This window comes from Protopterus annectens, chromosome 1.part1 (assembly GCF_019279795.1).
Source record: "Protopterus annectens isolate FY-2018-M chromosome 1.part1, PAN1.0, whole genome shotgun sequence".
Taxonomy (NCBI): Eukaryota; Metazoa; Chordata; order Ceratodontiformes; family Protopteridae; genus Protopterus; species Protopterus annectens.
Genome location: NC_056726.1, coordinates 1,341,427,647 through 1,341,444,859, shown reverse-complemented (window position 1 = coordinate 1,341,444,859; position 17,213 = coordinate 1,341,427,647). Strand labels below are relative to the sequence as shown.

At 42.3% G+C, this 17,213-nt stretch overlaps 1 protein-coding gene across 2 annotated transcripts in view; it reads right to left on the bottom strand.

The window, feature by feature from the left end:
* GCLM (glutamate-cysteine ligase modifier subunit) overlaps positions 1–17,213 on the bottom strand; it is a 557,909-nt gene that overhangs the window by 68,003 nt on the left and 472,693 nt on the right. For both annotated transcript variants that reach the window (XM_044081903.1, XM_044081895.1), the window contains one exon: positions 11,459–11,573. In XM_044081903.1, coding sequence (XP_043937838.1) covers positions 11,459–11,573 — 115 coding nt within the window. The remainder of the gene's footprint in view (positions 1–11,458; positions 11,574–17,213) is intronic.

The following is a 17,213-nucleotide window of genomic DNA, read 5'->3' as shown; positions in this document are numbered from 1 at the left end:
TGTTGAGGCCAGAATGGGGCAATGAGGATTATCTTGTTCTTCGACCTGCTGGCTTTCTTTAGAAATTGGGATACAAGAGAGATCGGGGGGAATGCATAAAGTACATTGGGGGGGGGCTATCGTGGAGAAGAGCATCTCAGGGATCACGGCAAAGAAGCTGCTGCACTTGTTCTGAGGGGATACAAACAAGTCGTTACAAGGCTGGCCTCATTGGCGAAATATCCTTTCTGCCACAAACAGATTGAGAGACCACTTATGAGGCATCAGAATACTTCTGCGTCATCTGTCCGCATTCACATTGGATCTCACCAGAAAATGCATTGCTATGAGAAAGTGGTCAGATGAAATCACCCACTGCCAAACTCTGACAGCTTCCTGACAAATGGGGCAGGACCTGGTTCCCCTTCTTTGTTGATGTACCAGACTACTACCATGTTATCTGTTTGGATTACAATCATCCCTGAGGGGATGGCTAGGTGAAATGCTTGCAACTTTAACAGCACTGCCTCATCTCTAGAACATTGATATGCAAATTGGCCTAAAGAGGGGACCAAGTGCCTTGGACTGTCTTTCCCAGATAATGGCCCCTCTACCCTATCTGGGACGTGCCCGTGGTCACTATGGTTCGGGGTTGAGAGGGGACAAATGGACGGCCCATCAAAATTTCATTGGAGTGAAGCCACAATTGAAGATCCCGCTTGCATTGGATGGTAATTGCGATCAAATGAGACATTGGCTGGTCTAACATCGACCACTGAGATGCCAGCAGCCACTGAAGGATTCGCATGTGATCTCGCTAATGGGATTAGATTGATAGAAGCTGCCATAGAACCTAGGGCTTGCAGTAGAAGCCATGCTGGTACTTTGTTGTTATGAACAACCTGGCTGACTTGACATTTTATCCTTTGTAGTCTCTCTATGGGTAGGGATGCTCTGGTTGTGGTCATGTTTATCCTTGCTTTGATGAACTCTTTACTGTTGACATGGCTTCAACTTAGACTAATCGTAGTTTACTGTAATGCCTAGATTGGAACAGAGCTGAAGAGTGTAATCTCAAGCCTCCTCGAGGAGATGCCTGGTGGGAGCGGTAAGGAGCCAGTCATCAAGGTATGGAAACATCTGGAATCCTTGCAGTCTGAGATGAGCTGCAACCACTGCCATGCATTTCGTAAACACCCCGGGGGCTGTGGTGAGACCAAAGGGCAGTGCTCTGAATTGGTAGTGACTGGCTCCCAGCCAGAAGTGCAGATATCTTCTGGACCATTTGTCCACCTTTACGTGGTAATATATGTCCTGAAGATCTATAGAGCACATCCAATCATCTTTTCCCAAAAAGGGAAAGATAGACTGAACCATGACCATCTGAAATTTGGTGTGCCGAACTGATCTCTTTAGCCTGCTGAGATCCAAGACTGGTCTCCAGTCTCCTGTCTTCTTTGGCACTAAAAAGAACCTTCAGTAAATTCCGGATCCTACTTGGTTTGGTGAGACTGCTTGGATGATTCTTTTGTTGAGCAATTTTTGAACTTCTAAGACTGCTGCTTCCCTGTGACTGGGTGGAATCTCTGGGGTTTTAGTCATAACCTTTGGCTGAACTGGAAAGAGAACACTGTAACCTCTGGTTATAATCCTCTGCACCCAAAGGTCAATAGTTATCTTTAGCTAGGCGTGGTGGTGCAGGGATAATCACCCTCCCCCGACTGCCTCCAGAGAGGATGGCAATCGGGCTTCCTTTCAGGAATGCTGATAGGAGTTCCTGGAGAAATAATCCCTGGAACCCTGATTCTACAGGCCACCTCTGCCTCTTCCTCTGTGTCTTCCATTGCTGTCTCCCCCTTTGCCCTGGAGAAGTCATTGCCACGTGTGTCCTGGAAAGACCCTTTGGACTTTTTAAACCACAGCCTCTCACTCCACTAATTCCTGGATAAGGCTGCTGGGGAGTGGAAAAGCATACGCCTATGGCAGAGAATGTTTTTCCATCTTTCTCACATCTGACTAGAGTCTCTAACTTTGGGACAAAACAGGGATGTTCCATCAAAAGGAGCACTGGCGAAAGAAGATTTAAATGGCTCCATGAATTCACATAAGTGCATCCAGGCATGTCTCCTGATGGCTATGCCTGAACCCGCAGCTCTCGTCATCCCTTTGGCAGGATGTGCAATTAGCCCCATGGACGAATTGGATATTGATTCTAGGGTTGCGAGCTGAGAAGCCACTTAGTCGCTAACTCCTTCAGCTACTGCTCCTGAAAGGGTATCTGAAAGTTCTTTTATGAGATCAGTCTGTAATCTGGTAAAATGTGCCATGTAATTCAAGGAACTAAGAGCAAAGATCAATGAAGCAGAAATGTGTTTCCCAAACCTATCCATAGCCCCCAGATTCCTTATTAGGATGATGGATAGTGGGACTTTGGTCGGCAAGTTCCTTCTTAGTGGCTGCCGCTACCACCAAAGCGTTTACTGGAATTCCCTTAGTCCAGTGTGGTTGATCCTTAGGGGCTGACAATATGCAATCTGGTCTCTTAGGTATCAGCTCGATAGCATCAGGTGACTTCCATTCCCGCTGAGCGATCAGTTTGATGAGGTCATCAGCGGGTAGTGAAATCCAAGAGCTGGAGGGTTGAGCATGAAAGGTCTCAAGACATACCAATTTCTCTGAGGAAGGTTGGATGGAAGTCCAGCCACCCCTCTGTTGCAGGATCTCTAGGATGTCTCCTAAGGAAACTAGTCAGGGGAGACTTGAGGGAACCTTCCCCTTCACTGAAATCAGTATCTTCTGTGAATGACTCCTCAGGGGAGTCCGTGTGCTTCCTCTTGCACTTTCTCTTTGCAGAAACCTCTTTGGTGTGGTGCTCTGGAGAGGTATCAAAAGAGGACAAAACCACAATGGTTAGGTCTTGAGCCTTCTGTAAACTCTGTCCCAGGGAAGAGGCTGGAGGAAGCTCCAGTCAAGGGGAAAGACCAGATTTCGATGGGGGTAGCTAATGACTGACTCCCCGCAATGCCTTGCAATGCAATGCCTTCTCCACGGCCTGGAAGGCAAGCTCCCCTGTTAAGGGATGGGAGCCCGGAACCAAAAAGGACTCCTTTGGAGCCATGGTCCCACCCCGCACCAAGGAAACCTCCTGCAAGTCTGAAGCTAGGGCCGAGCTTACAAGTGTAGAGGCCGAGGGGCATGGACAGATCCGAAAAAGCTGAAGATGAAACTATCCCTCCATAACCCGCAAAGAAGCTACGGCTCCTGGAGGTCTCCAGGTATGAAACATCTGAAACATTCAGGGTAGCAACTGGTGCTGGAAAAGGAGCTCTAACCAGCACCGCAGCAGTCGATACCAGAATTATCGACACCATGGGCTCCAAAGTCTCAGTGGGAGTCAGAGGAGGAAAGAGAAAAATCGAGGTGGACACTGTTCCAGAGGCAATGGCACTAGGAACCAAAACCGAAGACAAGCCCCTTGCTGCAAGGAGCTGGTCCAACATCCTCATAATATCCGATTCGGACAGGCTCCTGGTGGATTGGCTGGAGAAAATGGGGGATGGGCCTGGGAGGATGCTTCTCCAAGAAGGAGCTTGGAGGGTGATCCACAAAGTCATCTACCAAAGGAAAATATTGGGTCCTTGGCAAATTGCTAAAGGGCAACTCTTTTGTTTTCTGGGCTTTGGGTGTCATAGTGGGAGGAACTGATGTTGCAGACAGGGCTGAGGAACTCTGTGCAGAGGCCAGCACTGACGGCACCGAGGGTTGAGATGCCTTGGTTGTCAGTTCTGAGCATGCTGTCGGAACCATAGAAGATTCAGACATTTTCGATACCAGTTCCAAGGAAACTGTCGGAACCATATAAGATCTCTTTTTTGGACTTCTCCCTCTTACTGGAGGAAGAGGAAGAAGTGGAAAGTGAACTAGCCTCTGTTCTGGACACTGACAGTGACCCATCAAAATCGGATTTCAAAAGCCCTTTTAGAATAAACTTATTCTTAAGGTCGACTAGTGCCCTATGGCTAAAACTATAACATATGGCACAGTCTTCCTGTAAGAGTACAGCCCCAACACAATAAACACAATGAGTATGCCAGTCCGAATTGGACATTTTTCTATCATGGTTAAGACACCTCTTAAAACCCAAGGTGCCTTTAGCTGACTTATAACACAGGAAGTTCAAATGCTCGGCAGCGAATTATACCACAGCATACACAGCAGTCACAGCAACTCACTTTCTTCCACGCTGTACAGATAAATGCTTTCCACAGCTATAATGGACCGTTTATTGAAAAGTTGCGAACAGCAGTACACCACGAAAATGACCAGTACACCTTCACATCCACTGAATATCCACCAAACCAATACATAAAACGAATGTTTACCCGGGTTTCGTCCGTTATGACGAACTTCTTCAGAATACTATTCCCACTGATTTCCTTTCTTTAAATATACAGGTCCCACCCCAATTAAAAACAATTAATCACTTTAAACAATTAACAATTAACAATTAAAAACTCCTTTTGTGTCGAGACACCATTTCTATGCCATAATGGCTGTTTTTTTAAAATATAATAATAATAATAATAATTTATGAATAATGTTTATCTGTATTCTAATTAACAAATGTATAGGTTTTCCTTATATTTCATTCTGGATGTTCTTTTATGTGTATATTATAAAATTTTTGAATATATGAAACTATTTATATACCATTAACCTTAGTATGTGTTATTGTGAAGCCAGTGTAATTCTATATTCTATGGCTTGCAATCTTATATATCACATAAATTGTGATTTGTGTACATCCATATTATAAAACATGAAAAATGTAAAAAATATATATATATATAGAACAAGTTACAATAGTATTAATGTTAAAAATGTTCATACATGAATAATTAATATATGAATATATTCTCATTGCGTAACTCATGTAGTGTGCTGACTTGTTTGCCATAATAAGGAAACACACATACACACACAAGGATTTCACTAAACTATAAAGGGGCTAACTATTCTCTAATTTTTTTTTTTTTTTAACTAAGGAATTAGAAAAAAAAGGGAAAGGAACAGAAAATTACCCAGTACCAGCAATGGTACAGAAGAAATACTGAAGATAACAGGAAATGTACCAACAATGGTATGTAAGGCTACCTTAAGGTAGAGGAAAGAGGGATCACGCACACACTAACAGCAAAAAAGAGGAGTGGGTAGAAAAAAAAACTAACAAATCTTAATACAAGGAAAAAAGGAAGTAACTTACAAAGAAGAAACTGCTTTGCTCAAGAGCTTATAGGAGACGCATCTGGCACTTTGAAGCAGCAAACGAGATCTGAGGTAATTTGGTGAGGAACATTATGGGAACATTTTTTTGGTACATGCGAGCTGGAATAATGGCCAAGTCGGTTCTGACAGTTCAGAACTGAACCCACTGTCAAGGACTATGTGAAGACTGACAACATCAGATCGAAAGTTATGTGCTCACCATAACAATAGAGTCATATTGTCTTTCTCCATCTGGTTAAACTTAGATCCAAGACCAGCCACATCACAAAGACGTCAGCTTGCCTAGCTCTGCTCCTCTACCAATAATGCCTCGCTGAACTAAGAACAGCTCAGAATGAGTTTGCTGCTCTCTGTCTAAACTTACATGGCATCATCCTAAAATAAAAGACACCAAGGATCTCAACAAAAAAGGCAAAAAACTTCTACGACTATGTCATCTTATGAAAAAAGGCTCAACCCACGCACACAGGTAGGGGCGTACGGATCTCAAAATACATTCATTAGAATTATGAGATACTCCATTGGATGCACTAAACAAGATCACTGCACTGCTGGAGTCCACTGCAGAGTCATCACGTGGTATACTGCTAGAAGAACTAGGCCAATGGAGGCAGCCATATACCCCAACAGTTTCAGAGGAAGAGAAGCCAGAGGCATTTTGTAAGAAAGTAAAGAAACTGCCTGAGACCAAAGGCTCAAAACTCTGGATGCTGGTAGTTTTGCAACCTCAGAGATAATATCCAAGTGGCAACCTATAAATTCTAGCATCTGGACAGGGTTGAGGCTTGATTTCTAGTAGTTGACCATTATCCCCAAGGAAATGCACAACTGGACTAAGGTGACTCTGGCCCTGACTAAGGATGCTCTAGTGGGGGCTGGTGAGTAGCCAATCATCCAGGCAAAGGAAGATCTGAAACCCCTGCAGTCTGAGCCAGGCTACTACTACTGCCATACACTTGAACATCTGGGATGAAGTAGTGAGACCAGATGACTGTGCTTTGAATTGGTAATGATCGGCTCCCAGATGGAAGAGCAGGAACCTCCTTGACCACTTCACCGTCCTTACATGATGGTAGGCATCCTTGAGGTTGACTGAGTACATCCAGCCATCCTTCCTCAGCAAAGGTAACATAGACTGCACTGTGAGCATTTGGAACCTGGTGTGTTTTACAAAAGGGCTGCGCTTGCTCAAGTCCAAAAAATAACATGAAGTCCTTGTTTTTCTTTGGAACCAAAAAGAACCTTGAGAAGACCCAGATTCTCATTGGCATGGTGGGACCTATTGGATGACCCAATTTGCCAGCAGCTGCTGAATCTCAATGGCTGTTTCCCGTCTCCGATGGAGTAATATAGACTGCACTGTGACCATCTGGAACATGGCCAGTTTTAGTGACAGCTCACTAGAGGGACTATAATCCTCATCACCCCCTTTAGGCCTCATTGATTCCCCTCCCCTTTCTTTGGCCTATTCTGAGGTATCCTCTGTGGGTGATGGATCCCCTCTATGGAGATGTGTGGGACTTCAATTTGGAACTTCTACAAATGGAATTGAATAGCCTCTGGATAGAACTCTTAACACTCATTGTGTCAAAGGTGATTGCCTCTCAAGATTATGTATGTAGAATAAAATGATCCCCAACTGCCTCCAGCGAAGGGCAATTTGGCAACTTTTGTGGATCACTGGAAAGACCTCCCGGAGAAAGCTCTGTTGAGCTAAAACTCAGAGCAGATCTGAGTGTTGCCATTGAGATTCTTGACATAGCTATACAATGCTTTGTGGTTGTCTTTAGAAATCAGTGGCTGATTTTGTTTTCGTAACTATCTTTGGAGGATTTTATGAGGGATCTCAGCTTCTTACAGAGTCTGACCAGACAGTTCCTCCAATCATGGGATTTTACTCTTTTTTTTGCAACAGTTTCTTTCTTCTGCTGTAGAGTTTACTTATGGCAGGGGACTACCAGATTGGCTTCCTTTTTTGGAGGACAGCATTTTGGTTCTGTTAGGGATAGCACAATCCATGCACTCGTGTAAATGCTTATAAAGTGCATTTTTGTAGGATTCAACAGTTGTACCTCTACTGTCCGTCTGTATGAGTGTCATGAAGTTTGCCACTTCTGTCTTGTGAAGCGTGAAGTTGGCTTTGGAGAAATTTTTACGGTGGTTTCCCTAATCGGGGGTGGGGGTGGGATGTGGATGCCTAAGGTGATTAGCTTGTGGTCGGATCTAACCACCGAGGAATTGACCTCTGGTGTGGAACACCGGTCGTCCATGTCGGTAATGACCAGGTCTAGGATATTGCTGCCCCTGGTGGGATGTGGATAAGTTGATCCAAGGCATTGGAATTTATGAATTCCACAAAACGTTGAGCAAAAGAGTTGGTACACGAGTAGTTTTCCAAGTTAATGGTGGGGTAGTTGAATCGCCCATTATTAGGGTGTTGGGTTGTACCCTAATATCTTCCAGTGTATCAAGAAATGAGGAGTGGGAATCCTGGGGCAAGGTGGGGGATCTGTAGCAAGCTACAATTTGGATTGCGGTCTTGCCTAGAGTTACTTGCACTTGGATAATCTCGGATGCATTATGCTGAGCAACTAGCCTGGAGGTGTGGATATCCTTAATGAATATGAACACGCCTCTGCCTTTAGTGTTTCGGTCCAGGTTAGGTGGCCGAAAGGTGTGGTATGAATTATAGCCTGGCAATGCAGGGGTGCTCTCTGAAGCCTTGAACCAGGCCTCTGTCACTGCATAGATGTTGATGTTCTCCATTTTAAGGAGTGCCTCGAGTGAGTGCATTTTGAGGTTTAAACTTCTAGCATTGAGTAGCAATACCCTCGGACTTTGCTTGCTTGTAGCTGTTATGGTGGTGAATTTTTCATTTGAACCTTGCCTAAAAAAAGGCACTATAGGGGTGGCAAAAGCCTTAGCCAGTATCCAGAATCCCAAGGGCGACAGGTGCGGTCCATCTCTGGCAAAGCATCATGGTCTGTCGATCATGTCATCCCAGGCAGACAGATACTGGATTCCATTAGAATGACACCAGAAGCTTAGCCAATTGTTGAAGTCAATCATTTTGTCCTTGTACTGTGGTGTCATTCTGGGGATTTTAAGACCAGGGTGTATAGAAAAATGACCTTTTCAAATTCATACCTGTACTACACTAGTGCACACCCACATTACCAGAAGAAGGGTGTGGTAAAAGGCCAGTTTGTGCACATCAGTAGAACGACATCTGATGACAATTACTTTTTAAGTGAAAGTAAATATCTTTTTGAGTTGCTCAGAGCTAGGGGTTACCCAGAATCACTACTTACAGAAGTGTATGAAGAAGTTTTTGCAGCTAGGAAAACTAAGGCTGCTCCTATTTTTGGTAACCATTCTACAGATCTGAACATCATCCATTCAACTGATGCTAAGGTAGAGAATGTGTACAACAGTGCTCTGGTAAAAACCTATGATGGGCAGGCCAGATTGGTCAGTAGCAATATAGAGGAAGAATGGAGCAGTTTTGCTAGCACGTCTGACTTGCAGCACATATTTGATAAGCCTTTTAAATAAGTTTATAGAAAGGGGCTTACTATCAAGAGTATTTTGGAAAATGGGACTAGTAGACTAGTAACTACAACCCTGGTAAAAGGGCTACATACAAGTGTGGAAGTTGTGCACAATGCTCCCATTTTAAAACTGGGGACACATACTATTTGAAAGACAGGAATAGATTAATTAAAACTTAGGCTTTGCTAACTGTAACACCAATGGTCTCATTTATTTGGCTTTGTGTGGTAAATGTGAGGCATTTTATATAGGCAAAACTGAAAGGAAACTAACATCTAGAATGTATGAACACAGGTATGATATAACAAATGAATTTAAATAATGCTTTATATAATCACACATTAGACTGTATAGGAACAGAGTTCCATTTTTTTGTGATTGAAATACTGCCAATTGATCCTAGGCGTGGACCCTGGAGACACGTTTAGAGTACAGAGAATTATACTGGCAGTTAGTGTTAAAAGCAAATAAGCACCCTGGTTTAAATGACATGGTGTCATTGAAGCCAGTCTTAAAAGTAAGAGCTGCAAAACTATACATTTTTTATGTTCTGTCTGAAAACTTTTGTCCAGTAGATGGCAGTGTTTCATTAAGATTCTCACACAGTAGGCTTTGAGGTATAGATTCATGACTGCTTTCTTTCACATCAGTTTTTAAAAAGGTTTTAAATGTTTTTAAATGTCACTGCACAGTTACTTTATATTTATTCACTGGTCTTTTTCACATTTTATTGTATTTTTACTATACTGAATTGATTGTCATTTTAAGTTAGATATGATCTGCATGCACAGTTCTTTATGACATTTTTTATGCATCCTATTTTGTATTGTGCCTTTAAATGTGGAATAATTAACTGATTTATTAAGGGTTGTATATAAAGGATTGTCTCAAGTTGGTATGCTCATCTGATGAAGTTACTGACGAAAACGCAGTGATTCAGTTAAGGTGTTTTTTTGTGTTCGTGTGCTCATTAAAGTTGGTTTTGCTATCTGGTGAACCCTCCAGTGCCTTATTTTTTGGTTAGGTACCAAAGGTGATCAACACTGCCATGTCGGAACTGACTGCTGAGCCAAAGCCACCAAGCAATCTGAGTCTTGGGACCTTCAGATTCAGCAGACCAGATGGAAAAGAAGAAACGGAAGAGGGGGGCCAATCACTTACAGTCCCCCTTGGAAGGGTTGGGGTCTGTTTAAGACAATGATCTGACTTGTCTCTCTAACTGGAAGAGGCTGAAGAAGAATTGTCGGAAGGAAGGAGGCCCTTTAAAATTAACTTGGCTCTCCTCTCATTAATGGCAATGCAAAGCCTTTGTTTATGAAGCAAGATGAGTTCAGATGGGCAGTCCCCAAGAGTAAACACCTATCATGGGTATCCTGCGAAGGAAGCTGCTGCCTGCACTCCACACACTTTTTACACCCTTTCAAAGCCACAAAGACAGGCAAAACACAACAAAGCCTATAAGGAATATAGTCAAAAGTAATAGTACACTAAATAAACTAACTACAGTGAACAATACTCCACTAACTGCTTAACCTACAAGAGAAATACACTTCAAACACACATGCACACTCTAGTGGGAAAAGCCCATCACTATTCTAATAATAAGCCAATATTACCTAACATAACCTATAACTAACCTACTACCGGTAACTAAATAAACTACTACCAAGGCAGAGGAAAAAAGGAGCAAAAACACACTAACAGTAGCTGAAAAAGAATACAATGTGGGGATCAAACAACTGAGCTGTTGTGCAGGAATGGCAGAAACTAGATCTGGGGTTATTCTTAGCAGAGAGAGAGAGAGAGAGAGACAGGCATTATGGGTAGAGGAGGCAGAGATCAGCGAGATGAAGTTTTTGGAATATGACCAGCCATGGATCCAAGTTGGATCCAATAACCTGCAGGATGAATCCAGACATAAAAGGCAGCATCATATCCCATGTTAAGGACTTCTTACATCTGTAAAAAAAAAAAAAAAAAAAAAAAAAAAAAAAAGATTGCAAAGATCAGCTAGTCATTTAAATAAGGAAAAACATGTGAATGCCTTGCAATCTGCAATGAGCTCCAAGGCAGAAAGTATTTTGGACCAAACCTAAGTGAAGAAACTGTGGCTCTCTCCTTGGGCCATGAGAGGACTAGCATGCCAATTGTAAGATGAACTTCCTACTACTACTTGCTGCAGTATTCATACACATTTTTAAAAATCAAAAAGAACATAAGAAAAGGGTAATATAAACAAAGGAACTTTTGCTGACAATTTCAGGGATCAACATCCAAACTGGTGGGTGCAAGGACAAGTGAGCTTTTGCAGCTGATGCCTGACATAACAGAATGCATTACTGAGAATGCAGCTATCCATAGTGCAGAAAATTCTAAGAAAAGATGCTGCATTCTTACCATCAAAAGGATTAATCCAACCATATGACCATCAAGAAGGGTTACTGGTTTCAAATCCAGAAAACAGAATAATTTATTACATAAATGTACAGTTTTATCTAATCTCAGGGAGAACATTTTTTTGTTAAACACCTGCTAGTTAAAAACTTCTATACTAATTTATTATTCTTATAGAACAAAACAGACATGTTCCAGTCTTAAAATCACATATAACACATTTTATTTAACGTGATGCAATACCCACCTTTGGAATCATTGTGTGTAAGCAACTGAATATCAAATTCTTTAGCGAAGGCTGTTAGTTCAGGTGGCATTACACAACAGGATGCAAGGTTAACCTGATTGCTAGAAGGTTTCACCTGTTATTGAAACAAAACACACAATTTCAAATATTACTACATTTTATAATTATAATAAAAGTTATGTACTCACTATTAGTAATTTGTGAAAAAGCCATTTGTAGTGATAAACTGTTAGGGCAGCCATGGTGGTGCAGCGGTTAGCGTTGTCACCTCACAACAAGAGGTTCTCTGGTTCTATCCTTGGCTGGGGTGCCTTCTGTGCGGAGTCTGCAAGTCCTCCCTGTGGTCGCGTGGGTTTCCTCCCACATCCCAAAGACATGTTCTAGGTAGACTGGATGCTCTAAATTGGCCCTAGGTGTGAGTGCGTGCGTGTGTGTGCCTTCTGTGGAAGGTTGGGCGCCAGGCTGGCAACTCGACACTGTAAAACTCCACTGCCAATCAATAGCAGACAGGTGATCCGCTGTGGTGACCCCTAACCGGGAAAAGCCGAAAGAAGAAGAAGAGTGGTAAACTGTTAGGATTTTTTCTTCTGTCATCAGCGTAGCTATTTTTCATTTCCTGTCCCTTCACTTAGGGGCAATTCTGCCTCATGCAAACATACATCACAGCATCATGAGCAAGGACAGAATAACATGGGCTAGCTCCAATTCTTAATAGCTATTCAGCCGGTATAAATGTAAAACTGGTGAAGAAAACAACCTAGAAAGGCCTATAAGTATATAAATATATGATTTGCAGAAACTCCATCCAAAGTTGATGGACAGAAAAAACACTCAGATACAGAGAGAAGTTGACAATGTAACAAGCATCCAATAATGAAGGCCACTTAGGGGATCAACTGATATATTAAGGACGTGTTATAGCTAACATTACACACATACATACAAATATTTGAAGCACGGCCATTAATGCTCTTCTAGCCTGATAATATACCAAAACACCTGTTCCCATAATAAGTGTCCAGGCTGTTCCCAAAAATATCTAAACTAGAACTTGCTTTAATGTAATTAAGGCTACTGCCACCCCCATATTGCCTTTTTCAGGCAAAGCTCAAAAGACAAACCCACCGTCGTAAATAGCACAAGTAACAAAAATCTGACGGTAATACTACTCAATGCCAGAAGTCTAAACATCAAAATGCATGCACTCGAGGCACTCCTCAGTACGGAGAAAATCGATACATGTGCAGTGACAGAAACCCCAGCACTACCAGGCTACAACTCATACCATACATTTCGGCCATAGAACCTGGACCGAAATACAAAAGGCGGGGGGAGTATCCATATTCATCAAGGATAATCACATCTCCAGGTTAGTGACACAGCACGACGCTTCCGAGATCATCCACGTGCAACTAACAATGGGCAAAACTGCAATTCAAATTGTAGCTTGCTACAGATCACCCACCATGTCCAAGGACCCCCATTCCACATTTCTGAAAACACTGAGAAACATAAAGGTCCTACCAAACACCCTAATATTGGGTGATTTCAATTACCCAAACATTAACTGGGAGAACTACTCAGGTACTAACTCCCTTGTCCAACATTTCCTAGATTTATAAACTCAAACACCCTGGATACTGGTCAACACTCCCACCAGAGGTGACAACATATTGGACCGGGTCATCACCAACATGGGCGACCAGTGTTCCACACTGGAGGTCAACCCCTTGCTGGTTACATCTGACCATAAACAAATCACTTTGGATATCCACATTCCACCCCCACCCCCGGACAAGGAAACCACTGTGAAAAACTTTTCAAAAGCAAACTTCAAGTTAAGACCGAGGTGGAAAGTTTCAAAGCCCCCAGGCTAGAGAATAAAGCTGTCAAAGCTGCAAAATCCTTTACTAATGCATTCTACGGGCACCTACAAGAATGCATGGCTCGTGCTATCACAAGCAAAACCAAGACTCACTCCTCCAAAAAAAGGAAACCAGTCTGATGGACCCCTGCCATAAACAAGCTATACAATAGAAGGAGGAAACTAGTACAGAAAAGAGTAAAATCCCAAGAAAGGAAGACATCCCTGATCAGTATCAGCAAGAAACTATGATCCCTCATAAAATCGTCCAAGGCAAGCTTCGAAAGAAAAATTGCCAAGAACTCCAAAGATAACCACAAGGCATTCTTTACCTATATCAAGAATCTAAGTGGCAATGCTCATATCTGCTCGGAGTTAGTGCAGAATGCCACAAAATACACTGAATCAACCGATATTGCCAACATCCTGGCAGACAGGTTCAGTGCAAACTTCACCCCCTCTCACCCCCAAAAGGGCCCATAACCATACCAGAAGAATGTAAGGCCCCTAAAATCACAGACACTCAGGTTAAAACAGCCCTCTCCAAAGCCAATAACACAGCATCAATGGGAGTGGACGGTGTCCCAGGCTGCATCCTACATGAGCTCAAAGATGAACTAACCCCTCACCTAAACACATTGTTCAAATTCAGCCTCTCCACAGGCTACATACCCACAGAGTGGCACACAGCAACAGTTATTCCGCTCCACAAAGATGGAGCCACAGCAGACCCTGGGAACTATCGCCCTATAAGCCTGACAAGCTTGGTCTGAAAGGCTATGGAGCGCATCATCATGGAACTCATTAACAGAGACATTGGGAACCTCCAAACACTGGACCCTACCCAGTTTGGCTTTGTTAAGGGCAGATCATGCCTCCTAAACCTGGTGGACTTCTTTGAGACAGTTACCAAGGCTATAGATGAGGGAAAGGTGGTACACACAGCCTACCTAGACCTCGCAAAGGCCTTTCAACACCATTCCCCATCCTGCTATTATTAGACAAGCTCACCAGCCTGAACATAAACCACTATGTCACAAGATGGGTTGCCAATTGGCTCATGGACAGAACCCACATGGTGAGAGTTGCGGGAGCTAGGTCCGACTCTAAACCGGTTACAAGTGGCATTCCCCAGGGCTCAGTCCTAGAACCCCTCCTGTTCAGCATATACTTCTCAGAGGTACAGGCAAGCATAGGTGGATTATGGCTGACCAAGTCTGCAGACAACTGCAAACTAGGGGCTATAACTGACTCTCCGGCTGACACAGACATCCTCCAAAAGGGTCTCACTGAGATAGATACCTGGTGTCAAAATCATGGCCTCAAGCTAAATGCCAAAAAGTGCAAAGTCATCCCCTATGGAAAAAACAAAGAACCCACAAACTATCATATAGGTGGTAGTCCCCCTAAATATGGAAAACGTAATAAGGGATCTGGGGACCCAAGTAGATAGTAATCTCTCCTCTGATAATCACACTGCCGAAGTGGTTAGAAAATCCTTCTATGTGGCCCACATAATCATAAAAGGGTTTGCATCCAGATCAAAAGAGGTCATTGTGTCCCTCTACTCATCACTCATCAGACCTATCATAGAGTACAACCCCCCATTTGGGATGTACCTTACAAGACACCTGCAACAGCTGGAAAGACCACAGAAGTACTTCACCAAGAGGATCACTGGCCTCAAACAGATGCCCTATGCAGCTCGACTGAAGAAACTCCAGCTGTACTCTGTTGCATACCGCCTACTCAGAGGTGATCTCTGCCTGACATACAAGGCCATGTCCAACCCAGAATTGATGGACATGCTCCACCTAAAGAAAACCTTATCCCCTCGAGCCACATGCTCTAGGGATCTAAACCTCACCACAACAATAAATAGGACGTGCTGGAGGGATAGATTCCGTTCACAGAGACTTTCCATGCTTTGGAACAAGATTCCAATCTACATTAGGCAGCACTCCTCACTAACACTCAAGAGAAACCTTGACGAGTGGATGGGAAACAGAAAGTTTACCCCGAGGATCACTTCAGTGGCTCTGCTGGACAGAGGCACAGGGAACTAATCTAAGGGGGCGGCGAAAGCCAACACATTCTGGCTAGGCTTATAAATGCCTTTGGGCAGATAGCCTAGTACCTACCTATGAATCTATGTTCCATGCATCAGCTGCTCTCTCAGAGAACCAATTAGTACACTTCACATTTCTATAGAATCTTCTACATAGGTTGTCCAATGATTTTCTAGTACTTTTTGTTAACCCCAAACATTTCCAAAGATAATTGTCTCTAAATGTCCTATTTACCTGAATAAGATCTCCTCTTAGATATCTATAACAAACACTGTACAAGTTTAGATATTTTAGTCTTTCATAATAGCTTAAATTTTCACATCCATGGATGCCCTTGGTATATTTCCGCTGTACTCTTTCCAGTTTACTTATGCTTGTTTTCTTATAAGGTTTCTGTATTGTTATTCCATACTCAAGTTTGGGTCTAATGTAACTAATATAAAGTAATTAACAAAGAAGGGGTTGCCACAGCGGAACTCCGGTCCGCTAATGATTGGCAGTAGATTTTTACGTGCCGAGTTGCCAGCCCTGACGCACAAACTTCAACGAAGGTACACCCATTCACGCATGTCTCCAGACAGAAGACGCCCTAGCTGAGAATCGAACAGGATAACTTCTTACTGTTAAGCGACAGCGCTACCGCAGCACCACCACCGCAGTAATCTAGGTACCTAATAATACAACTAAAAAAAAAGAGAAAAAGCAAATCATGTATTTGAAACCCCCCACGCACTCCTTTTTCTGACATTTTTTCTATACCACTGTAAAAGCAATACACACTTCACCAATCATTTCATTAGCATAAAGTTGCATGAAAGTGTCCTTTATTACGCCTTCTACACTGCTATACAATGTTGCAAATAAATTATGAATAATTACAGTAGCACAAATCCATATCATAGACTGGCAACTATGTCTTACACTTATGAGTAACTCCCCTTATAATCCTCACCTGGAGCATTCAAGATACAAGTAATAGTTGAAAAAACATCCTCCTGGCATTCTTCTAATATTTGCAGTGTATTTGTCAGCATTCCACTCTACTATATATGTGACTCAAAGACAAATAAAAACAAATATCTAAAATTTTCTGAAGTAAAAAAAACACCATTTTATATATATATATATATATATATATACACATACACACACGGGTATATTTCACCGAAATCCTATTTCACTGACATTCATTCCACCGAGACCAAATCACCTAAAGTTCAAATTACTGAACATTAATTTCACTGAATCGCATTTCACCGAATTGTAAGCTATAGACTTGATGTGGCAGTGTATAGAGTACTGTGAGGCAAGTAAAGGGTATATGCCTTCATCCTCACTGTAGTGCGACCTGTAGTTAGTATATACAGTTAGTGGGGGTGTGTGTGGGGGCATAGCCCCCCAATTAGTTTGGTTTTATATTGTCTGGTTTCTGTTAAGAGGAAATATAAGTAGTTTTAAGCTGTGGAAGGAGGTAGGCTTTACTTTTGTGAGTTTGTCTTTGGTTTCCCATTTACTCTTATGAAATGCAGCTTTGTAAGCTGTCAGTGAAACGAGATTCAGTGAAGTGAAGTTTTCAGTGTTATGAACTTTAGGTGATTTCGTCTCAGTGAAATGAATTTCAGTGAAATGAGAAATGAAGTAGACCCATATATATACACACACATATACACACAAACGTATATACTTATATATATATATACAAATTTTATATATATATATATATATATATATATATATATATATATATATATATATATATATATATATATATCTATGGGCCCCCTTCATATGACCAATTTTCAAAAGTTCGACTTTCATATGG